We start from the raw sequence: 25,413 nt of genomic DNA on the forward strand, positions 1-25,413 counted from the left end.
AACTGGATTTCTGCCTTGATCACCGTTAAAAACAAATACAAGATTAACCTTAGTGCAGGACCAGACCTTCAGTTGAAGCACATTAAAATCTTACCCGATACAAAACAACCATGATCTGCAAAGTTTTCCCTGACAGTCAACCTAAACATTCCTTTTCCTCAGTTTCGTTCTATTAGGCTTAGTTATGCCTCCTTGCGCCACTAACTTCTCTCTCATCTGACCCAATATCTGATGGACAAACACCAAGAAAAGTCCACCCCTCAGTCACTGCTTAGCAGAGTAACTATCCTCTTTTCTCTTCAAACATCAACACCTCCGCATCCTTTTGGACAGTCTTCTGCGGACATCCTTCAGTTTGTCTGTCTTTGGTACAGATGCCTGGAACTGAATGAAATAATTCTAGGTGTGCTTGCATCCGAGTTGTATAAAGAATTATGATCCTTCTCTGCTCTGAAACATGCCTCACCCCTTCCAGCCTACCATCATAGTGACTTTTTTGCTGTCATATCATCTTGCAATTTCACATCCAATTTACTGTTTCCTATCAATCTAAAGTTTCCTCTGGTCTCTAGGTTGCTCCCCACCCAGTTCCTAATGTTTCATTTTACCCCTTTCCTTTCATATGTATTTTTCATCTTTTAAAAGTTTATTTCCTCCTTGAATTTCAGCTCAATTTTCTTTACAATATGGTGCCTTCCCATTTCCCAAAAACATAGCAAATGATTCTTCTGTTTCACTGTTGTAGTACATGGGACAAGGTACAGCGAAAGGAGTAAGATTTGTGGGTTGTACCACTGAGAACAGCAGACATCAATGCAACATCCAGTCATTTAAATCTTTTATGCACAGATTTATGCATTGGCTGCACATAGCTGCGTTGCACAGGTTGTCAGAAGAAGCTGAAGGTTTCGGTAGCTGGATAGTTAGTTGTTGGGGTTTTTAGCACACAAGGTGTGGGGCTGTGGTTTAAAACATTAGCTGGATATTTCTGCTATCGTAGTTAGCACAGTGAATTAGATACTGACTAACATTTAAATTGGCATCATTAGGTTTTAGAATAAGCAATCCACTGAGATGAATGGAGCAATTCATACCTCTTAGAGCTTGTTTCATGCGGCCTACAGACTCAGGAAGGCAACTCTGCATCAATTTAATCTCTTCACAACCATGAAAGGTAGAAACATTAAGTGAAAGAACAGTTCCTCAGCAACAGGATGAAATTCTACACAATAAATGGAACTTTCATAAAACAGTTAAATGAAAAAAAATTAAGACAGTACATCCACAATATTACACCTAAAAGCTTTCTGAAATTTCTCAGGTTCATGATTCTCCAGTAACCCTCCAAAGATAGCTGCATCAAAATATTAGACATTCTCTACATAGAGACAACTTACTGAAAAAGTATCAAAAGTGTTCACACACATTTTAAATGTCTATATATATATTTCAGCACATTAAATACCAGAATATACAGTCCAGCAGAGGTGGAGTAATTCAGTCCTAATGACTATATTCAAAAGTGCATGCTCATAAATTAACTTTATCATGAGAGCGTCAATGTAAAATAAAGAGAACCTGCTCTCTCTCTCTTTCCAGGATGGGGAATGGATTTCTAATTGCTATTCATGTATCTTTTGAAAGGTGGAAAAACTCACTGGATAGTCACAAAATACATCTTCCAAGCTTATTTATCTGTACAAACCAAGCAAATGCTCATCTGCCCTTTCAAAATAGTGTGATCTTTAACAGGAAAATAAAGGCCACTGGGCTGAAAGATCAGTTATGTGTTTTCTTGGTTTGGTTTATGCAGCTTCAAACTTACTGACAATTTTCCAATGAGCTCACACCTTACCAACAATTAAGATGTACGATTTACTCAAAAGACATTTTATGTCCTTTATGGTTTTTAAAAGGTTCCGTGCCCTTTTCTTTCCTTCAGCACCCTATAGTTCTAGTTCATCTCAGTAGGATCACCCTGAAAATCCCACTAAAAGCATTTTTCCACCAATTACTTGACTAAACTAATTATGATAAACGCCTCCTTAGCTTACATCTGTCAAGCAACTTAAGATCTATAGATGAAAGTGCTAAGTATTGTTATCCACAATTTTAATGTCTCAGTTTTAATGTATTATTTCAATATTTTCTGTCAAACTCCCAGGGCAACACATTGAAATACTGAACTGTTGCAAAGCAAATGAGACAAATGAAAAGAGATTGACTGTCTGGTATTAGTCGAAGAGTACACTGAAGAGATTGAGTACTGAAGATTCCCAATGGCAGTGAGAACCTCCAAGCATTACAAATGCTTGAAAATACAATGCACAGTTGACATTGCAGTACAACTAATCCCCCTGAATGTCTATTTGACACAAATTATAAGAGGGTAGTTTATTTCAAATGGTTTTGTTTCAAAATCTCTCCCTTGGGATAACCATCATTGTACATCTTTAAAATATTCCCCAAATCATTTTTGGCCAGTGTAAATAAATACAAGAGTTTTTAAAATGCGAGTAACGAATCCCACGTTTGTTTTCATACTCCAGAATCAGGCTGTTTCTCCATCAGTTGCCTTGTCAGTATCTGATACGAAGAAAGAGAAGCAACTCCTATGTGAAAGAGTATTTGCCAGATGTTCCTTAATCCATACAAGTAAACGTTGCATAGACAAATGGAGAAAAACAGTACAAATGCCTTCATCTTCCTTGCAGAACTGTGGAACAGGTACAAATAACACTGGAATAGCACCAAAGAGACGGTGTTAGCAACATCAAACTGAATAAATACAGACAAGGATCACATCTTACTATTATGGCACCTCTGAATGGATGCACCTGCCACTAAAATGCATACAAGAAGCTTAAAGCTCTTTTTGAGACGTGTCTATTAGGAGACCATACATCCAACAGAAGTAAATTGATGGCCTCAATCCAGATCCTATTGAATAGTTATCGTATCCACAACAAAAGAAACCCGCCAGCATAACTGGCACCCTTGTTGGTAATCTTGTAAGCATCAGCAAGGATTAAACAATTATGAAAGCTGAACTACGTTCTAAGACTCACATGTGATCCTTACAGGTTAAGGCTGAAGCCCAATGGCAGGGAGATATGAGGCAAACCTATACTTAATTCTGCTGTATCTATCCTGAGCATAAAGGACTTCAGTCTCCAGGGCTAAAGAACCAGGAATTTTATCCCAGAATTCACTTAAATATTAAAAGATATGATTTCTACTAACAAGAGGCTCAGAGCTAGATTTAAAAACAGACAAAATTCTCAGTGCAGATATAGTCCACTAGTTTAGTGTGTTTTAAGTGTCCTCCTGCAGTAGCTGCTCCACATAACAGGGTAGGAACCTACTACGCATGCCAGCTGCAGGAGTTACTTGTTTAGCTCAAGCAGTCAAGAGTCATGCTTCAGCACTGGAAGTCCTAGGTTCAAACCTTGCTGGTGACACAAGTGGGGTTGTTATTTACGCAGCATTTAGCATTGAGTATGATTATGCAGGGTCACTTCATGATGCTGTCCTGCCATAATCTAAGAGGATAAAAGAGCCCAAAACACAATTTTTGTTAGTATTTTCCACACTCAGCCAAGAAGTTGGGAAAGTCAAGACAGAGTTGTTCTATGTAGAAAGGTGAAACTGACCGGGATCAAGTTTTAGGAGCAGATACCTTCACAAAAAAAAACCCCAAAAATCCTCTATGTGAAATACTAGCCCAAAAATAATATAAGGGACTTGATTACATCTCTCGTCATATACATGTACCTCCCTGGGGCAGGTCTCCATCAGTCAGGACCAAGGCTAAGACTTCTGGATCTAAAAGCAGCAGACTCTACTGCTTGAGCTAAGAGACCCAGGCCCTGTTATCGCAAAGCCAGCAGCAGATTCAAATCCCTAAGCGGTCCAGACATTAGAGTAGACAGAGAACCACTATAAACTGCCTCCCCCTTGTTTTGGCAGAATTTAAAATGCGATAAGCTTCAATCACAGTCAATCAAGCCACGCTAGAAGCCATGTGGTGCAAAAAAGGACTAAAGCTAGAATATTTTCTTCTCTTCGATAAATTTCTGAAATTCTGTGATTGGACAAACCCCAATCAGATATTAAAGCTACATTTCATTACCAGTCTAGGTTAACCGAAGATGGGAAATAGTTTTCTAAATATTTCTAGCACATTAATCACCACACAGAAATAAATACTGAAAGTTAAACTTCACTAATGTACATTTTTGCAGTGTGTTCTTTCAAAGAGGTCTGGAGCTGTATTCGCACTTAGAATTCTATCTTTATGCCAATTATAAACACTGACGCAATTCTACTACTTTTTACATTTGCTCAGGTTTTCAGAGGGCAATAATGCACAAGCCTATAACCAAGACCTCAGCTCCTGGAAAAAATACTTCTCTCTCTCTTGGAAACCAGTCATCTCTGTGCCAAGACTCATTTATCACACTGAGCTGCACTGGGCACTTCACAACAAAGATTGCAAAGCTCTCAGAGAAGAGAAGAGAGTTAACGTTAATTAAGAGGTTGCTGTTACCATTTGAAATAATGCAAAAAGAGATAATTATCTGGCAGCTACCTTAAAAGAATGAGGAAGAGGGCTACACATGCTATTAAAGAAACAGATTCTACCCTAGACTAAGGTCATCCTAAAACAGCCTGAAAACAGGACCAACTCCCACAGAGATTTGTCTCTAAGCCAAGTGCAGCAGTGATGTATATAGCACAAGTTATAAATCTTTGAGAGAGTTGTGCCTATTTATACCAGACCTGGTCCACAGATAATATCAAATCACAGTAACATATTTTTGCACTCCATCAAATGCCAGATCAGTGTAAGTTACATTACTTTATCACTTGTAACTGATGTGTAAGTTACACCATTTACATCAGCAATGCCTTTTGCCTACTGACTAGAAGTCAGTTGCAATATCCAACATGATTACAATGCAACAGGATCTTCATATATGACCTCAGGATTGTTTGTCAGCAGAAAGAAAGATGAGATTCTGAACGCAAGAACAATGGTCAAATATAGAGATAGGTGATGAAAGAGCTATTTTGTGAAGTACACAGGTCATTTTAGATAGAAAGACTGAGGCTCAGAAGTCAAGAGATTTATTCAAGACCTCATTGACTCTATGGCAGTTAGAATAAAATTTAGCAGGCCCAGGCTTTGTTTCAGATTCACGAACAATTCTGGTGACTCATTACACATTATGGTAGTGAAAAAATGGGGAAAAAAACACACAGTTTGTGTTATAGTATCTTGAGGACACAGTTTAGAAAAAGTGTGAAAAAGTTATAAAGTAATTAATATAATTAAAATGATTTAAAAGTTTTCCAGTTTGTATGACCGCCTTTTTAAGCAGTTTAAAGAAAACACTGCAATGCAGGAATAGCACAAAGCATATCTATTGCTTTGATAGATCTATCTATTGCTGCTTTGAGGAGTTTACATTTAATTAGTGGTTTACATGGGCGCTACTTTAACCCAGAACAGTTCTTGACATATCTATAAAATGAAGAGGATATATAAACCTACAGCAGGTAGGTTAAGAGGAGTAATTAGTCAATAGATGCACAATGTGTTAAAAGCAGGAAGCCTTCATTTGTAGACATCTGCCCAATGCAGAATTTCACCCAGTAACCAAAGTCAGTGCTTCAAAGTCTCCTATTCTGATCTCTGATCACACTCAACAAATGTTTGTTAGATGCAGAGCGGTAGCTGAAAATGCAGGAAGAGTGCCAGAGCACAATAGCTAAACTTAACATACCTGAAAAATGCAGGCTACAAAAGGTAGGAGAAATGCTATTACATTTCCAATTCCTTCGTGGTCTTCCTGTTGGGGGAAGATGACAAAGAAGAATTTTTAAGCGTTACCGAGTGTTAGTTGATGCAAAGTGCTGCTTGACATTTCAGATAGTACCAAAGTAGAATGATAATGAGTGCTTCTATGGAAGGAAGCAATCAGTCTCAGAATACAAAGCCTGACTGGTGTTAAATCAATATTTGTTGAACAAAATATTGGAAATTGAGATATATACATCAATTTATGCCACAAAATAAGACTGCGAAACACTAAATGATTTAGACCTTAAAAAAAAAAAAAAAGAAAAAAAGAAAGGTACACTTTATGCTGATTCCACAATACATTTTTAATGGTGTAAAATGCACCAGCCAAAGAAACACATGCAATTTATCAAAATATACATTTTAAAATTGGACTATATGTCCACATAAAATTAATCCAGGATGTCAAAAATAAGATTCTTCTCCACCTTTCAAATGAACAACATCACTCCACTCCCCACAGGGGAAAAAAGATTCTGCAACATGCTCTGAAGCTCAAAATTCAGGCTCTGACAGATCAGTGAATAAAGTATATTCATTCATCTGAATAAAGCTCTCTGGATAGATAAAGCATAACTTGAAAAGTTATGATGTGCAATAGCCACCCATGATTGGATACCTGTATAACTCTAATCCTTCTTCCCTGCCCCCACATTACAACTCAAAGTAAATAAAAAGTTACCTGAAAAGAATACTCTGCTAGATGAATTCCTCGAATGAGGTTCAAAGCCCCACACATGATGTTGAGAACGAGAGACAGAATTCCCAAAGGAGTCACAGGTTGCATTCTGTAGGTAGGGGCTTCAGACAATTAAGAACAGTGAGAAACTACTGAAAAAAATTCCAGTTACTTCATTTCTTTTACATAAGGCAACTAAAATTCAGTCTAATTGTAGATATTCAAGGTCTTGTGTACTTGGTGGCAAGATGGACTTCAATTTTGTGGCAAGGCCCCCACCGTTTGCATACTCCATTGCTGAATTTTCAGGGCACCTGGAAATTCTACCACAGCTACAAATAAACGGAATTGATTTTTAATGGACTGCATGATACAATCAATCCATTAGCACTTGCATTATACACATCTGGATATTAAGTGTTACTTATTTAATGCCACACTTAAATTTTCAATTATCAGTGTGCTGCCGATTTTTGTATTGAAGACACTTCACTTCCTTGTCAGCAGAAAAACTGGAGGTTTTCGCATCCAGAAGTCATGGGAGGTGACTTACAGCTCTGGCACTCACAAAACAGTTACAGCTTTTGGCACTGGAGAGGGGAAGTATCTCCTCTTTGCTGCATCTTGTGGGCAGGGATGACTTACACATTAGTGGTAGAAAGGGGCTTTAACTCTTAGGGTGCATCTACACTGCAGAATTATTTCAGTGGTGTGTAGTATACACATGTGCATAGGCTCCCCCCCAGCACAGGTATAAATAGCAGTGTAGACTGACAAGCAAGGATTAAGCCACAAAAGAAAAGACACACCTGAAGAGTGTGGGTATGTACCTGGAGTACAAACTCTGCATGTTTTCTATTGGCTAAGCTGAGCCTTCCACCTACACAACTATTTTTAGCAGTTTAGCATCCCACTGCGGAACCCTTCCCTGCTGCAGGGAAAGGCATCAGCAGCATGGAAAAGGCTCTGGAAGGAGAGAAGGCAGCAGGGAAAAAGGCTCAGCCTTTCCTGACTGCCCCCTCTCCTCTACCAGAGCCTTTCCTCAAGCAGTTGAAGCCTTTCCATGCTGCCTCCCCTCTCTCAGAGACTTTCACGGCAGTGAAAAGCACACCATGTGCACACTGCAGCACACAGCTATAAATACACTACACGCCGCCAAAAGTAGCCTTAGTTCCTGACCCCAGCAAATCTTTGACAACAGCTACATCCACATCCACCAATGATGTTTTAAGCACCTTATCTGCCAGTATTGAGCTTAGACTTCAGAAGAACCACCACCATTGAGATGAGCAGGCTAGTTCATGCCTCAGCTACTGGGCACCAAATTTCTCCTACAACAAGATCCACTAGATGCAAGAAAGAAGAGAAGGGCCATCAGAATCTCCACAATTCTGTTATCCCCAAACTGTGTAGGACAGTAGAGCTTCACATTGCTCCCTCCCCAACCCTATCACACAACCCATGCCTGGGGAAGGAGAGACAGAGGCAGCTAGCACAGGAGGTAGCTCCACTGGCTTTTATGCCAGCTGAGAATTTCTTTCTGGGAGGTCTTGCCTCAGTTTGGCAGCTGCAGCTGGATTCCAGCATCTTTGCATTGCTAAGGTGGCAAAGGGCCTGCAAGCAGGGAAGATAATGTGGACCAGCATTTTATGCTCATTGCAGCTTCAAGAGGATAAGACAAAATAGACAAGATTTTCCTTATACTCATAAGGGCTAGAAACTTATTTATAAAACACATCAACAGAGAGGATAAAATAGCATTTTGCAGCTGCAAAATCATGAAAAACTAGATAAAATACCCAATTAATAAATGTATGCATTACATAATGCAAGCATATTTACACAAACAAAAAATTTTAATTTTGCTAATATCAGACTTAAACACACGAAGGCAAGAAATTAAGAGGCAGTAATTCCTTATTGGAAGGGCTTCAGAACCAGAACTGATCTTACTCCATGCAAAAGACTATTATGTAAATACTTTATAGCACCTTTAATCCAGGTGTCTCAAAATGCTGTAGAAATATTAAACCTCTCCAGGACAGGAGTTTCCATATAGGATAAACAACGAGAGTCCTGTAGCACTTTAAAGACTAACAAATTTAATTTCTGCAGGCATAAGCTTTCATGGGCTGCAAACCACTTTGTCACAGTCTGAATCAGAATCGTCGGCATCTGACAAAGTGGGTTACAGCCCACGAAAGCTTATGCCTGCAGAAATTTGTTAGTCTTTAAGGTGCTACAGGATTCTCTTTTTTTTTGCTGTATACAGGACTAACATGGCTACCCCTCTGGAACTTTTCACCTTTTTTAAAATTATTTATTTAAATAAAGTCTTGTCCTATAACTGAAGTTTCCTTGACCGTGCTAGTTTAAAGCAAGCTTCAATGCTATTTTAATAGAGTGGTGTGAATTAGCTCTAATAAATGGCTATGTAATTAACTCACCTACTATACCCACACATATCCCTGCTTTTAATCTCAGATGCTGCTGTGGCAGCAGCTGCATTAATCTTGTTATGCAATATACAAGCAACATGCAACATTACCGTACACAAATTTCCACTGAAAGCAATGGTGCCGGTATCTCAGTCATTTAAATATGACTTTGCATAATAAACAGCAATGAAATTTAATATGCAAGTTTATCAAGTTTATTTTGTTATACACAGTTTATTGTACATTATCCTTGATGGATTAAGTCTTACTATAATAAGCAATAATGCATATTCCTCCCCCACACAACTTTCCTGAAAAGAACATTATTTCTCTCTATCCTTCCTCTAGCTATCCCTTGGTTGCAAGTTGCCAAGATTCACTTCAGAGCCTGTCAGTGTTTCATTTTAAAACAAACCGGAATTGTCAGTAAGTAATACAAGAGTAATTCTTCCCTGCTTGAAGTAAGCATATCACCACCTTCCAGTCCCCAGTAAGAAACTATGGAAGTAACATATTGAGACTTGCATACGATGAAGAATATAGTTTGGAAAATTTGCAAATTAGAAGTTTTATGTAGGAGGCAATAAGGGCTAATATGGGAGAAAGAGTGGAGATTACTATGTCTCATCTTGTGTGGTTCACTTATCAGTGGGAATTAATCTTTATACCCCAAAACAAAAGTTTTCATTTTATTCCTCTATAAAGTCTTAGGCATTATCCACTCTCAAAAGTTTATTTAGCTGAGGTTAGTCCTGCTTTGAGCAGGGGGTTGGACTAGATGACCTCCTGAGGTCCCTTCAACTCTATGATTCTAAATTGTACCACTTTAACTACACTGAAATAGTTAAGTCAGTACAACCCCTAGTTTGAGTGTGGTTATACTAGTATAAGGGTGCTTATAGTGATATGGCTTGCCTTATTCCCATATTTAAAGAGAATAAACCATGCCAGGATAAGCACCCTTATACCAGTATAACTACACCAACACTAGGAGTAGTACTGATGTAGCTATTTCAGTGGGGTGGGGTGGGAAATCACACCCATAACAGAAATAGTTAAGTCGGTATATAAATTGTGTGGACCAGGCTTTGGGGTTCAGAGTTTGTTCTATGCATATCAGCAGCAGTAAGTACATTTCTCCAGGGAATTACACAATCCTGCAAATCCATTCACTAAGTAATGGGTAGACGTTTTGCTTAAGATTTTTCCAAACTGATACCCTCAACCTATTTAACTGGAGATTGACATTACTGTTTGCTGCAAATTCCGTTCTATTTCCTCAGGACATTGTACAATAGTTGGCTGCCAAGGAGCCATGCAGGGAAGTAAGACTGACAGAGAGCTCCAAATCAATGCATGATCTTTAGCAGCATGAAATTAGACTCAGACATCTACATTTAAAAATAAGTGAGGCATTTTAAATCTGCAAAACATTTGTGTTAAGATCTCACCTTAATAAAACACAATGATGCTTTAAATATGACCTGTAAAGCTGTTCCACTGTGCATACAGAAGACTATTGGTGTTCATGTGGAAGAACACAATGCTGCATAGTTTATTAGCGTGTTTACCAGACAATTAAGGCAAGAGGTTTTTCCATTTCAAAGTACTATTTTTGTTTCTGTCTAAGATGGAAATGCTCTCTCCACTCCACATGGACTATTTACAACATTTCTTAAGTGCCCAGTTCCTTCCAGAACTTCACCTGCTAGATTAACTCCTATTTTGATGGTGTGTAACTTTCTAATGAGACAATGGCATCCAAACTGATAAAGGGAACAAGTGCTAGCAAGAACTGGGTTCAAGCACTGTTCTTTAGCATGGAGCAAAAGGTGTAGAGTAATTCAGGAGTAGATGGCTACACTACACTCCCCTTTCCTACATTAGAAATAGGGAGTCAGCAGACTGTGTCACAACATGGTTACAAAGTGCAGACCGAAACTAACCACCTCCCTGTGATGAGACTAAAGCCTTGGACAGTCCAAGTTTTTATCTGTCTACGACAACATGATTAGGTCCTCTCTACACTATATCTTTTAACTTTATTGTTGTAACCAGTTCCCCAGCCTTGTGTTATAACCAAGTTCCCTGACTAGTATAGCTGTAGTATAGATATATCTTAGAAGGAAACTAAGGCTCTAACAACCAAATTTTGGAGGCAGTAGAATGGGATTCAGCTGCTGCTTCTGTTAATGATGGAAAATGAAAGACTGAGATACAGACAAAAGCCAGAAAAGCTGAGTCAAGCAGAAATACACAGATGAGACTGAAAATGGTTCTTAAAATAAGGATGGAACAACGTGCAAGAGTATCTGGATTAGACCACTGAAAAAAGCCAGAGGCACAAACTCAGATGGAAAATGGAAGAATAAAGAGTATTGAGGTTATGACCACTGAAAACGTATTTCTGATAATTTGTTCAGGCCTAATTTAAAAATGTTTACTGGTCCTGAAAGTACCTGGACTGGTTCAAAGTATTTCTAAGCCTGGAAGGTCATAAGATATTGTCTCTTCACGTGTGGTTCTGAAAATTGACTACAAATATAACCTGCCAATCAAATCTGCTTGTTTATAAATAAAACAATGGCATGTGTTAGCCCTACAGATTCACGTTGAAATAGGCAAGTCAAGCTGAGTTCTGACTGGCCCGTGACCAACAATTTCATTTTGTTGGAGATCCATAAACTGCAGAAGAATCCAGCTCACTGGCATTAAATACTGCCATAGGATAACAGGACTGAATAACAGTCATTTGTTTTATTCAGTAAATTAAGATACTCTAGATACATATGGGGAACAGACTTAAGTAAGAAGATACCATTTTTACAGCAATTTTGCAGAGTAAGATTATACTTTAAAATGTGTCAACTTGTTTTTCAGCATTTGTTATACAATGTTAGCTTTGTGAAAGCACTCAATATGATGTATATGTAGATGTTTTTTATAACTGTAAGGTATGGTTAATTCTGGGTTTTATGTACAGCAACTTTAAACGTAAGCGGTTATCTTGCCTACATATTGGGGAAGAAAGGAAGAGGCAGTTCTGTGAAACAATTCAAGATGGTCTTAAGTGAGACACTCTTCTTGTCTCAGATTGTCAAATATCTCAGAGATATTTTTTCCTTGAATCCTTTTCTTCCTTAAGCTAAATTAAGTCTTCTAGACTGGAAGTATATTTTTGGGTCTTTGTTTATGGAACACAACATGATATAATGAAGCTCTTCGTCTTGAAGAAAATTAAAGCCTCAGCTTGCTAAAATTCAGGGCAATGTGCAATTTGTAATTCCAGTTATAACAAACTTCCCCAGAGAAAATGATTTATGGTTAAAAACAAACTACTATAAGTACTTCATTAAAAGATAGTTCTATTATGTATCAGCCATAACACAGGGATTTATGTCCTCTTCATCATGATGAAAAAGCTGGCCTTGAACAAGAACTATTTGTCTGTGGTTTATAAATGTTAACGTCGGCTTCTCATTTCAGAAAAAACTGGGATTTGTAACTATTCATCATCATAGGTTAAAAAACAGTGATCAGAAGAAACCTGTACTGCTGACATAAAACTTTGTATGCCAATAACTTACCAGACCCCACATGCACCTGTGTGTGCCCATTAATCATCCCATTCATCAGCTCTGTATCCTCCAGTTTCAGAAGCACAGGAGGATGGAACTTCAGCTCTTCTTGAATTTTCTCCAAGCTGTTCATCTGAGAGCAGCTTGTGTAGTTGAAATGGTATTTCACTTTCTGAATAACATTATCTGTAAGAGAGTATCAAGAAATGCTTTAATTAAAATATTGGATTGTTAATGAACTAATTAATATCCCTGACCTTCTTACCCCATTTGTTTAATCTTAATGGTATCATAGCTAAAATGTTATTGTTTACTGTTTGGGGCAAATACACAATAAATAGAAAGCAAAGTAAAGTACTTACCACACTTCTGGGTGCTGTAACTAACTCTCACCCCACATATGCTTAAAACACAGCTTTACACTGCATAGTAAATGTGACCTAACCATGGCTTAACCAAGTCTATAAATCACAATGAAGCCTTGAATGGCGTTAGGTCCCATCTACTCTGCAAGACAAAATTATGTTTTAATGGTGACAGGGATTTCATTTTTGCAGTACAAGATGAGACCTACAATTTAAACTGTGCTAGTAGCAACAGTGTCTCTGACAGGGATTTTCTTGAGACTTGCGCTACAAATCACTCAGATAAAATCTAACTATGGAATACTTATAACAACATTCTTATACAAAAATAACCTTCTCCACACATTTGATTCAAGTTGCCAAACACTAAAACTACAAATTACATTATCATCTCAGTAACAATCACCCACATTTCCAGAGCTGGTGTTCCCCTTTGTGGATATTGCTAACTGTTCTCTAGCCTAGCTTATTTGCTTATGTCTATGCTATGAAGGGCGTGTTTTTTGTTACATTACTTTTTTTAATAACCATGAGTAATGAAGCAAATTAAATGCAGAAGTGTATTTATAAAAAGAGATCTGGTTTTTAAGTCAAGTAAAAAAATCTTATCTTAAAGGCACTACATCCAAACAGTAAGTTACAACTTACCATTTAGGTTTCTGGCAGCACCTACTGAACATCAAATGTATAGGAAAATCTACAACAGCAAGACTACAGAATGCACAGAAGTGCTTTATGATCCACAGTACACAGCATTAGGCAAGGATAGGGGATTTCAAGCAACAACTACTGGGAACACATTAGCATTGCAACAGGCCAACAGTTACAAAGATTCACTAGTAAGGCAATAGAGTTCAAATCTTGCAATTTATTCAGAGCAACTTAGATTCAGGAGAATGCATAAAAGATCATGCAACAGCATGGAAGGTAACAAAAAGGGTAATCGCATGAAAGAGAGAGGGAGGACCATGATACTGAAAATAAATAATGCGAAGAACCCAAACTTTTGCATTTTGTTTTTTGCATTTTTTGCTTTCTTAGTACATGGTACTAGTACACCTTTTGTACAACTTTTGCATTCTTAGTACATGGCCAATGTGTGATTAAAATAAGTGAGAAATCCCTAGCCAAAACGCAGCAGCAAAAAACTCAAATTTCAACAGATTTATGATTAAATTAGAATGTGACTTGCAACCAGTTCACTCACAATGCAAGAATTGTTGCATATCATAGTTTCCCTAGGGACATCTCTTTCTTCTAAGCAGGAGAATCTAAACTCTTGTTCAGAGCTGGATGGTAGTGTATTAACACACTCCAGCACCCTACCTCTGACAGGGAATAGACTTTCACTTAAAGGGAAATGCAACTAATCCTATAGAGCTAGTCATTCTTCCAGAGATGTGAGGTTCCCAAGGGACAGCAGCTGATAGGCTGGAAAAGCCATTTATTTATGTCAGGAATCAGAGGTGAGAGAGAGCACCCTGTATGATCACAAAGTGTTGCATGAACCTAAGCTATGTGAGAAGTGAAACTGTCTACCATGCTGACCTGCATCATCTCATTGTTTTCTGTGCTCACCCTGTCTTTCTCCCATCTTCTTGTCTTATACTTAGATTGTAAACGCTTCAGCGCAGGGACTGTCTTTTTGTTCTGTGCCAGATGCTGTACAAACACAACAGGGCTCTGGTCTACGACTGAGAATCCTAAGAAATACCACAATAATCTACTGTTTCATATTATTATAGGAATTTTTTTCCTACACTGTTCTCCTGCCACATAAAGCCACCTTGTATGATCAGGCATTAACATGGCTCCTCATCATTAACAACCTGTACAAAGGATCTAACAGTAAGAGAGTAAAGCTACAAACCAAATTCAAGAAAAGCATAGGGTCTGGAAGCCAAGCTTATGCTCGTAGTGTCATATGAGGCAGCAAATTCCCATTGGAGCTCCTCAAGGAAGCAAAATGCCATGGCGGTCGGGTAACTGCTGGAGCAGATCACCATGAAGGCAATGTCCCCAGAAGAATGAAAACTGAAAAGAAAACATTCATTCTAAGTTACAAGAAAAAAGTAGAAGAGTTATGCTGGACATCAACATTAGACTGCATGGTCTGTTAAAAATATTTGATCTCGGATGCATTAGTTGGGAAAACATACTGGAGGAGAATCATCTGGTTTTCATCCCAGCTGTAGTTCTGTTTAAATATATGCCAATATCTGTATACAGCAGCCTTTTCTCATTGGCCATTTATTTATAGCCTTTACCCCCATACCCGTTTATGGTCCCTTCCCTACAAAAGGCACTAGATCTAAAGTCATCACTCCTCTGGCAATGCTGAAGATTAAACATGGCATGAATTTCATGCCTTGTAACACTGGCTTCGAAAGACTACCAATTAAAACTCGAATCTTTCCTTTCTCAATTCATTAATTCAATCTAAGTTCATAGCCCTCCTCCACACCACAAAAATAATTACACACATACATACAATTAAAGCTCAGGTCTCCAATAACCAGCCTTTACAACCTCTAGCCAGGAGTGCAATCTCAAATGTGAGCTCTGATCACTTATGAAATAAAATCCAATTAATTTAGATTATACAAAATGGAATAATCCATTAATATTCCCTTTTGTGAGGTTCCAGAACATGAGATTTATATTTTTCTTACATATAAAGCTATGCTCTTTTTCTAGCAGATGTTAATCTTTAGGTTTTAGACAATAAGTCCCTGTGCACAAAACGAGAAAGTATTTGTCTGTAAAACCGATTCCTCAATTTCTTGTCCAATCTACAATTTTTAAGTTTTGTAAGGCACTATTTCTTGCACCTGCCAGGGGAATTTTTGATGTTTCTCAGGTCTTATTGAACTGCTAGATATCTAGTTGCATCCTCTGCCTCTTTATCTGGAGATATTATGGCAGAGGTCTCACCAGTTCTTCTACCACAAGTAGGATTTTCAGAAGTGCCAAGTGAAGTTGTGCAAGACACTCACTGAAAATCCATTGTTGTAAGTCTGAGCCAAATGGCCCAGTTCACAGTGTGATTTCTGATCCTAAGCAGCACTTCAAATTTGTGCATAAAACTGGCACTATTTTAAAAAGTGATTTTTCAACATATAACTCTTGCTGTAATAAGTAGGAATTGCAAGGCTGTGGTGCAAATCAAAATACTGGATAATCACAGGTCCCATCAAGGAATGTTGATAGCAATTTAAAATTCAGAAACATGGGATGAGATTTTCATAAGTGCCTAACGGAGCTGGGCACACAAAGATTGTTCCAATGGAGGTAGTGCAGTGAAAAGAAAAATATGGATCATTATGTAAACTAAGAGAACAACATATGGGCTGCTAAACAGAGATGAGGAATTTTGTAACGTGTGGTCAGGACTAGAATCCTTGAAGTATTATTTCTCAGACATGGGCATTCACCAGTTTGGATGGCTCGCATGGGTCAGACATGCTGATTCATCCACAATACAGATGGCTTTGTTTCTTCCCCTTCATCTGAGTTCTGTCCTGTACTGAGACCAAGCAGCCACCACATGTTAACTTTCATTCATGAATGACCTGGGCTGGTTCTTAAGCCTAAGAAAAAAGTAGCTACCCACAATTCAATAGGAAGGAAAATTTGATCATCAAGAGGCCTGAGTTATCTTGCAAGCCAAGATAAGTGGAGTGGGGAGGGGGGAGATGAAGAGCCTACTAAAACCATTTTAAAATCCAATTTAAGAGTGTTCTCTGGTAGGGTTATTTTTATTTGTATTATTTTTGTCTTGACAAGATACCTTTAAATTGTACATTAAAAAGGCAAATACTGACATCACTGTGAAGGAGGAATCTGAGATTAGAGAAAAGTCATCTAGATGTTAGTTATGTCTGTTTTAGAAATGCTTACGAAAGGAAGTTTCATAAAGAGGTGGGAACACCAACATAGGGGAGGGGAAAGGGAGAAGAGATGCAGATTGGAAGCAAAAAGATAAGAGGAAATTAGTAGTAAAGATAATATAACAAAATGATAATGCAAACAAACACTCATTTTCACATAATGCTGAAAGTTCATGTTATACCTGTAGCATATGTTCAAGGTGCAGTTATATTACATGATGTTTAAAAAAAAAAAAAAAGCCTCACCATAGCCAACCCCTAAAGTTAATTAAACCCAGCAGGATAAACATTTTTGTTAAGTTAGGACCAAATGAATGTTGTAGCTTACTGTATGCTGAAGTCACGTCCTTTTGCTGTGCCTCGATCAGGATACTGTGTAAGAATTAAGGATAATGCCTTTAGTCTCTTCCTACATTCCAGAAAGTCCTGGTTGAGATGAAAATCTGTGGAGGCTGAAAGTGGAAGTCCGTCCCTCACCCTCACCACGCAGGCAAAAAGGATCATGGACATCCTCCACAAGAGTATTCATGAGGACAACCTGGAAATAAATGTATTAAATTGAGATTTCATCCATTTACATAACCACCTAATAATCAAGAACGTATTGTGTCAAAGCATAAATTTAACTCTTTTACTGCTGCTTCTCAACAAAACTTCTTGTACTGCCATCATCTTTTAGAGATGATCTAAGCGTTTCTTGGTTTTTTTGCTTTTTTAAAATGGAATTGTCGCTGTTTCTGCTTCTTGTTGACATATAAAGATGGTCTGAAAAATTCTTTCCCTGAAAGAATTTATCAATGTCTTCTTGATGGCTTTTTACTTTAGAAATATCAGGAACATTGGAAGAAATTTTCAAAGACAAAAATAGCAGTTGGACACCTAACTCCCACTGACTAGCTGTCATTTCACTAGTCCTCCTGTCAGTCATCTAATGGTATATCTATACAACAAATGATGGTATGATTGCCGTGCAGGTACACATACCAGTGCAGTTTTAATCTAGCTGGTGTGGGTAACCGTGTTGTGGTGCGAGCTTCACCACAGGCTAGCCACCCCAGTGCAAGCCCACCAGGGATTCTAGGTACATACTTGGGCTGCTGGCCCTCCATGTTGTCACATATTCACTGCTATTACTCACACTAATTACATTAAAACCCATGCTGCAACCACACCCTAATCTGTAGTTCGGACACACCCCTATTGTTGCAGACAACTCTGGAATTCCTTATGTAAAAAACCAAACAGGAAATGAGGCTTTTGTTTATAATCTTTCAGGACTTCTTTATATATTATATAAAAATCAAAAGAGGGGACAGCAGTTCATGTTGAGAGTACATAAACGCTCAATCAGAGTCAAAATTACACTGTATAAGCATGGGGTTTGGCATGCTGAACTAGCCGCCATATCAAAAAAGACTAAGACCCCTAATTACACATAATTCCATTTTTTTTTGTTCTGTTATGAAACCGGACAGCCAGAGGGAGCAAATCTTCCATTCTTAAAATTGTGCTGGCATTTGTGATATCACCATTATATTTATCAGAACTACGAAGTAAAAAGAAAGAAAGAGCCACGTAGGGTTTGGCATGCCATTAAAAAGAGAAAAATAGTCAGCATTTGCTAACTTGAAGGACACCACAAAATTGCGGCTTTTGAGCTTCTAAAATGGAGTGTAAAAAAAGTTAAAGCAGTTAATGGTTCTTGACATTATTTGTTTCACAGTTTGTATTTAAAATGACTGATCTTGTAAAAAAATATTAAACTAAGTCCAAAAATAATTACACTTTAGTAAGCATTTGTTTAACAATTACTCCCATTCCACTGATAAACAAGATACACAAGAGTGAAACGTCACACTGATCTTTAATTTGCTCTGGTAATATCAATGTAAAAAAAAACAACAGAGCAAACACACACGAACTTTAACCTACTGAAAAAAATTTGTTGATTCAGAAGAAGTATAAATATTAGCATTGTTAACTTTCAACTGAGATCAGCTCCTCAAAGCTGCAAAGTTCATTCAGTCACTGGGTACTATTGCTAACAGATTAAGAGGAATTTAACTGTGTTTCAGATGTATATAAAATAATGAATTGTATAGATGAGGTGCATCAGACACTCCTATTTACTCTCTTGCAATAGAAGAGCAAGGGGACACTCAAAAAAATGGAAAGACAACAAGTTTAAAACATATAAAAACAAGAATCCTTTTAATACAACATATAATTAACCTGTGGAACTCTTTGCCTCAATAAACCAGTGATACCAAGATTTTAGGATTCAAAAAGGGATTAGACATTTGTATGAATACACAGAACACAGATCGATACATTAGCCAGCATGAACCACTATTCGTTATTTGAAAGGAATTGTGTACTTTTAAAAGCATCTCCTCATGAGAAGAAGAGACAGACTTATGTATTCTTCACTGATAGGGGTTTTCGTAAATCTGGTAGGTACCTGATTACAAGAGAGGTCAATGCTAATGTCACCCCAAAACATACTTGGCAAAGCTTGAAAAGATTGAACTTACATGTTCCACACTTCTATCATATACAGAGCGGCCACAGCTCGTCATCAAAACACTGCAGCAACCAGACCCATCTACAACTTCAAACTACAACTTCAAACTAGGCTCCTTTTGCAGGCTCCTTCCATCTACTCTGCCTCAGTTTTTCTGCTCTCACTTTCACCTGTGTTTTGTTCCAAACTGCCCCATAGTCATAGAAAGCCTTTCAAAAACCTGTTTCCCAAGCCACCTCCCTTCTGCTTGTTTAAATTATCATTGCACGTATTCACTTGCAGATGACAGGGTAAAGTTAGTTCATGAGAGATTAATGGATTCATCAGGATGTGCACATGCCTGAGTAACTGCACAATCTTATTACTCTAATCCTTGTCCTCTCTCTCCTCTTCCCCACTCCCCTTTTCTGTCAGTGGGAATTTAGGCCCCAATCCAGCCATTGGATGGATCTGTATAGCAGACCCCTATGCCTATGCAGAGCCCAATTGGAGCCTCACTAAAGCCAACTACAGTACATCAACTACAGGCAGAGATCTGGTTGAGAAATTGAAGCCTGGTAATATAACATATTTGGTCCAGGGATGAGGTCATTACAATTTCTGTTAAGCACCTCTCATACATTTTGGTGCTCAAAATTAGAAAAGCAATAACATGCTCACAGTATTTTCATTTATCTGACCCCTCTATACTATGCTGAAACATACTGAATAAAAATATTTTGCCTGTCCTACATATGATCAGTAAAGACTGGTCAGAGCATCACAAACTTTTTTTAAAGGGGCAGTTTCAATAGAGTAGGTGGGAACATTTAATACACTTGTACATCTAACAACATTTCAGAGATAGGCTTTTTAACTTAACACTCATTTAAAGATGAGTAGGTGTATTGTGTATGACTGAATTAAACATTTACTGTAGTATTATTAACACCTCCTAAACATGTAAATTACAGCCCCCATTAATAAAACTGGCCATACATTTTCTAAATTGCAAAATATGAAAAAAAATTTAAGGGAAAACATATCCACCCAAAAGGCTCCAAGCACAGAAGCAGAAAGTTGTCTGGCTGTCCTTTTAAAAATATTGTTCTTTGTTTTAACCAAAGAATTCCTCTATTGTTGAAAACGTTTGTCCTTATTTACTCAGAATGGGATGGTTGGCAGCACTGAGGAAGCTGTCTTGACTCAAGCATCTGTTCTCCTTCTCATTGCTCATTTGTCACCTTTCTCCTATGGAAAAAGCCACATATAGCCACACAATTTCAGCCCACTGATTTACTAACATCCAATTACTGGGCCAAGTTCTGCCCTTGGCCAGACCTACACAATCCCACTGAAGACCATGGGAGATCCGGTAAAAGTTACATCACTGCTCAGGAAGGCTTTAGAGGAAGTGGCTGTGCATTTGATTAAAATTTGTGTTTTGCTACATGTAATGCACCTCTGATCTCTTTTTCAAATGGACCAAACACCCACAGCTCCCACTACCTACAGCGGGAGCTGTGGGTGCTCAAAATCTCTCCATGTCTATTAGGGTATGAAAGAGGCACAGAACTGTCTAAACAAACAAAAAGTATGCAGCTACATCAGTATTTAACAGAGCTGCAGATCACATGCGGATATTTAGCCTCAGCCAATAAAAGAAATAAAAATAAAGGGGATGAGAGGGTGTACGGGTAGTAGCAGGAAAGAGGCCTTTGTCTTTTCTGTGGGAGCACTTATCCTAAGTGGATTGTACCTGCCACACCTGAAGAGTCTGTCTTTCCTTACACTTTGACAACACTTGTATGTAGTGTAATTATAGCCGACTGAGTCCCAGAATACTAGAGAGACAAAGCAGGCAAGGTAATATCTTTTATTGGATCACCTTTTGTTTGAGACACAAGCTTTCGAGCCACACAGAGCTCTTCTTCAGGTCTGGGAAAGGAACTCACAGTGTCACAGCGAAATGTAAGGTGGAACAGATTGTTTATCAAATAGATAGCACAAATGCACCAAGAAACCAATGACAGACCTCAATGATTGTGTCATCCTCGGGACAGACAATCTAAAATTCCTCATAGATTTCCGCCACAACTTCAACAACCATCACCAATCCTTTAAACTCTCTCTGGAACACTGCCACACCAGCATTAGCTTCCTGGACACCACAATCAGCTTCAGCGATGGAACCCTACAGACAACCACCTACAAGAAACACACAGATCTTCATAGATTCAATAACCACCCCAAACACACCAAGAAATGTTATCTACAGGCAGGCACTCATATACCACAGAATATGCTACGAGGAGAAAAGGTACAAATCCCAGACTAACACATTTAAAGCCTCCTTCACCAAACAAGGACACTCCACCAGAGAAGTATATCACATCATGCAATGGGCCACCTGAATACCCCAAGAGAACCTACTTCAATACAGAAATAAAATGCCCTCTGACCACACACCCCTAGTGTGACCTACCACCCCACACCATATTGGATATCATCAAACAACCACAACCTATACTTGATAGGAACCCCATCCTGAAAGAAATCTTTTCAGAACCCCCACTACTGGCTTTCAAACAATCCCCCAGCCTCTCCAAGCTCATCATCAGAAACAAGTTCCCCACAGACCAGGACACACCAACACAAAACAGCACCAGACACTGCTAGAACAGATGCAAAACCTGCAGGCATATCTCCACTGCTACAATGATCAACACCCCCCTCCCCCAACACATCTTTCAAGATCCATGAATCCTACACATACGTATCACAAGTGATATACCTCATCCAGTGCACTAAATGCCTCAACAACTATGTCAGGGGCGGCCAACCAGTCAGAAACGAAGAGCCAAAAAAAAAAAAAACTATAGATACGGCAAAGAGCCCCATTTACCTTACCCTCTGCCAAAAATTCGTGCTGATCCATCAATTTCGGGGGCAGCTTGTCAATTTCACTTTGGCACCCCATACAATGCACAGAGCAAAGAGCAGTGAAAAGCAAAGAGCCGCATGCAACTCGCGAGCCGCATTTGTATGAGCAAAGAGCCACATGCGGCTTGCAAGCCGCGGGTTGGCCACCCCTGAACTATGTGGATGAAACCAGACAATATCACTATGCTCTCAAATGAACTCACACAAGAACATGATAAAAGACAAAAACACCCTATCATCTGTGGGTGAACACTTTTCATACAGTGATCACTCTATAGCTGATCTATCAGTCCTCATCCTCAAAGGAAACCTGCACAACACTTTCAAAAGACAAGCCTGGGAGCTTAAATTCATTACTCTGCCAGACATCAAAAATCAAGGACTGAACACATACTGGATTTATGGTTTATTACAACAATCTGTAATCTACTAACCCTCCTTTTTGTCCTATGACTGCAGAGGTGTTAACAGGACACTCCACCTTAAATGGTCCCTTACAATATGTGCTAACTACTTACGCTAAACAATATGTTCCACCTTGCATTTTGCTGCGTCACTTGGAGTTCCTTTCACAGACCAAAAGCTGTGTGGCTCAAAAGCTCATCTCTCTCACTAACAGAAATTGGTCCAATAAAAGATATTCCCTCACTCACCTTGTCTCTCTAACACTGTTACAATCTGTCATACAGATAAAGTCTTGTTGACTTGAATTACATACGGACTAGTCTCCCAAAGCATCCAGCAACTACATGGATTGAACCCTTCACCTGCCCCCTTTCCCACGATCATGCCTACATTGTGAACAAGAACAAAAACTGTTCTCACAGCATAGGAAGAGCTGAATTTCAGACCTAGCAGGATTTTTGCACAGTTTGGGAGCACAATTCAATCTCATCCACAAACCACATCTTCAAGACAACAGAGGCATGTAGTGCTGTACCCAAGTGCCCCAACATAGTAGTTTTTATAACAGGGGTAGCCAACTGGCAGACCGCAGGCCAAATCCAGACCACCAGATGCTTTTGAATGAAACCCAAAATCTTTTTATTTACTTATTTTCTCTGGAGTCTGAACCTTGACTATACTTTGATAAAAAATAATTTACTACCCCGTTTTATAATAATAAACAGGATCTAGTGCCCAACACACAGCCCGCTCATTACATGTTACTCCAGCAGCGAACTGTCAATAAGATCATCTCTTGGGTGCACATCCCAGTGTTGCCAACTCTCACGATTTTGTCATAAGTCTTATGGAAGTTATTGCTTTCCTTAAAGCCCCAGCTTCTGGAGTTAAGTTGATATGTGATGATTTCAGCCTTCATTCTTAAAGAAAGAGCAAGTTTCTAGCCCCCATGGCTGTGGAGAAAGGTTCAAAATATGACCCCCAGTGCACCGTAAAGACTCAAAACGCAGAAAGCAAATAGAAAATCACAAATCTATTATTTTTATATAATCTCTTGATTTTAAAGCCAATCCTTATGATTTTTGGTGAGCCTGACTCATGATTTGTGAACTTTTTGGGTTGGCAATATTGACTCTGCATCACCAACACTTCTTCCAAGAGAGACAAGACAAAACCCATTAAACTGAACAACCACATGTCCCCATCAACCCTCATCCCCAACACTTTGTATGCAGGCTAATGTCCAACCCTTTTAAATTAAACCCTCAACTCACCCAAATCCTCATTAAAGAAGCCTCTGGCCACTCATCCCAATAAACTCCATCACCCCTGAACAGCCTGTCCCCACTGAATGTTCTCACCCTCCTCCCCCCAACTACCCCCTTTCCATCAACCCCAACCCACCACATTGAGTCCCTTCCTGCAGCCACCCCATAAGTGTCCAAATACCCCCAGCCTGTCTCCCTAGGAGCCCCAACCACCAGCCTGCCCCCCCTCACCAATCTCCCCATACCCCTGCCCACCACTCTGCCCCCCACCCTCCTCAGCTACTCCACCCGACTCCCCGCCCCCCCCACCAGCCCGTCCCCCAGCACCAGCTTGCCCCATCCTCTTCAGCCCCCCCCTCAGCGCCCCACACTCCCCCGCAACCAGCCTGCCCCACACCCTCTTCAGCCTCCCGTTAGCCTCCTCCACAGGCCCTCACCACCAGCCTGTCTCCCCATACCAGCCCCCAACCTGCCTGCCCCTTGCCCTCCTCAGCATCACCCCCACTAGCCTGCCCCCCCTCCTCCTCCTCAGCATCGCCCCCACTAGCCTGCCCCCTACCCCCCTCCTCCTCCTCCTCAGCATCGCCCCCCACTAGCCTGCCCCCTCCTCCTCCTCCTCAGCATCGCCCCCCCCCCCACTAGCCTGCCCCCTGCCTGCCCGCCCCCCACTAGCCTGCCCTTCACCCCCAGCCCGCCCCGCGCCCCCTCAGCCCGCCCCCTACGCACTTACCGTTCCCCGCCCCGGGCCCTGTCAGCCGCCAGCAGCAGGCGGGAGGCAACCCCACAACAACCCACCCCGCCCCTTCCTCCCGCCCACCGAGACGGCACGGCAGCTAGAGAGTCCGCCCGGCCCCAGAGCATGCCGGGAACGCAGGGAGCCCCTCCCCGGGAGCTCGAGCTCTCAAAGGGCCGGTCAACTGCGCTACTAGCGCCTCGCCCGGCCGCGCGTGCGGGGCAGTAACGGCTCTTCGCATCGCCTCAGCGCGCCGGGCCGGTAGCGGTAGGAGCCCAGCGGCCCGGCGTCAGGCCCCACCCCCAGCAGCGCGGCACTGGCGGGCCAAGGCCATTTCCCGGCGGCCCAGCGAGCTCCTGGCGGCGGGGGCAGCAGGACGAACCGAGCGCGGCAGGTCAGAGTCCCGCCGAGGTGCAGAGCTGAGCCGGCCCCTTGAGGTGGCTGCTGAGAAACGGGCGCCGCTGTTACCGGCAGATCGAGGCGTGGGATGCCCGGTGCCCCGGGCTGTGAGCTCTGGCAGCTTCGGGCACGAACCTGAACAAGCCTGGACCCCGGCTTCGGCGGGAGCGAGCCCGGGAAAGGCCAAGGCAGCCACCCTCTGAGCTGACACCGCCCGGGGCTGGGCACGGGGGACGTGGGGAAAACTCCCTTCTTGACCGTTTTGTTAGAGCCTTGTTCGCTCTGATCTCCTGGGCAGGTCCCAATTTCTGAGGAGACCTGAAAACAAGGAGGGTCCTGGAGCACT

At 40.3% G+C, this 25,413-nt stretch overlaps 1 protein-coding gene across 6 annotated transcripts in view; it reads right to left on the reverse strand.

The window, feature by feature from the left end:
* SEC22C (SEC22 homolog C, vesicle trafficking protein) overlaps window positions 1-24,728 on the reverse strand; it is a 43,247-nt gene extending 18,519 nt beyond the window's left edge. The window contains exons 1-8 of one of the 6 annotated variants that reach the window (XM_067530424.1): window positions 19,351-20,208; window positions 17,294-17,354; window positions 17,145-17,188; window positions 14,797-14,960; window positions 12,571-12,747; window positions 6,549-6,667; window positions 5,790-5,855; window positions 1,131-2,739 (exon numbers count right to left, since the gene is read on the reverse strand). In XM_067530424.1, coding sequence (XP_067386525.1) covers window positions 2,539-2,739; window positions 5,790-5,855; window positions 6,549-6,667; window positions 12,571-12,747; window positions 14,797-14,960; window positions 17,145-17,188; window positions 17,294-17,326 — 804 coding nt within the window. In that variant the 5' untranslated portion in view covers window positions 17,327-17,354; window positions 19,351-20,208 and the 3' untranslated portion in view covers window positions 1,131-2,538. Of the gene's footprint in view, window positions 1-1,130; window positions 2,740-3,394; window positions 3,543-5,789; window positions 5,856-6,548; window positions 6,668-12,570; window positions 12,748-14,796; window positions 14,961-17,144; window positions 17,355-19,350; window positions 20,209-23,941; window positions 24,034-24,665 lie in introns of those variants that run through there. The other 5 variants (XM_067530421.1, XM_067530420.1, XM_067530422.1 and 2 more) reach the window with 5 other exon arrangements.
* Window positions 24,729-25,413: the final 685 nt, after the last annotated feature.

Source organism: Emydura macquarii, unplaced genomic scaffold (assembly GCF_026122565.2).
Source record: "Emydura macquarii macquarii isolate MOO-44397 ecotype Brisbane River unplaced genomic scaffold, CSIRO-AGI_Emac_v2 contig_3080, whole genome shotgun sequence".
In the NCBI taxonomy this organism is placed as follows: Eukaryota; Metazoa; Chordata; order Testudines; family Chelidae; genus Emydura; species Emydura macquarii.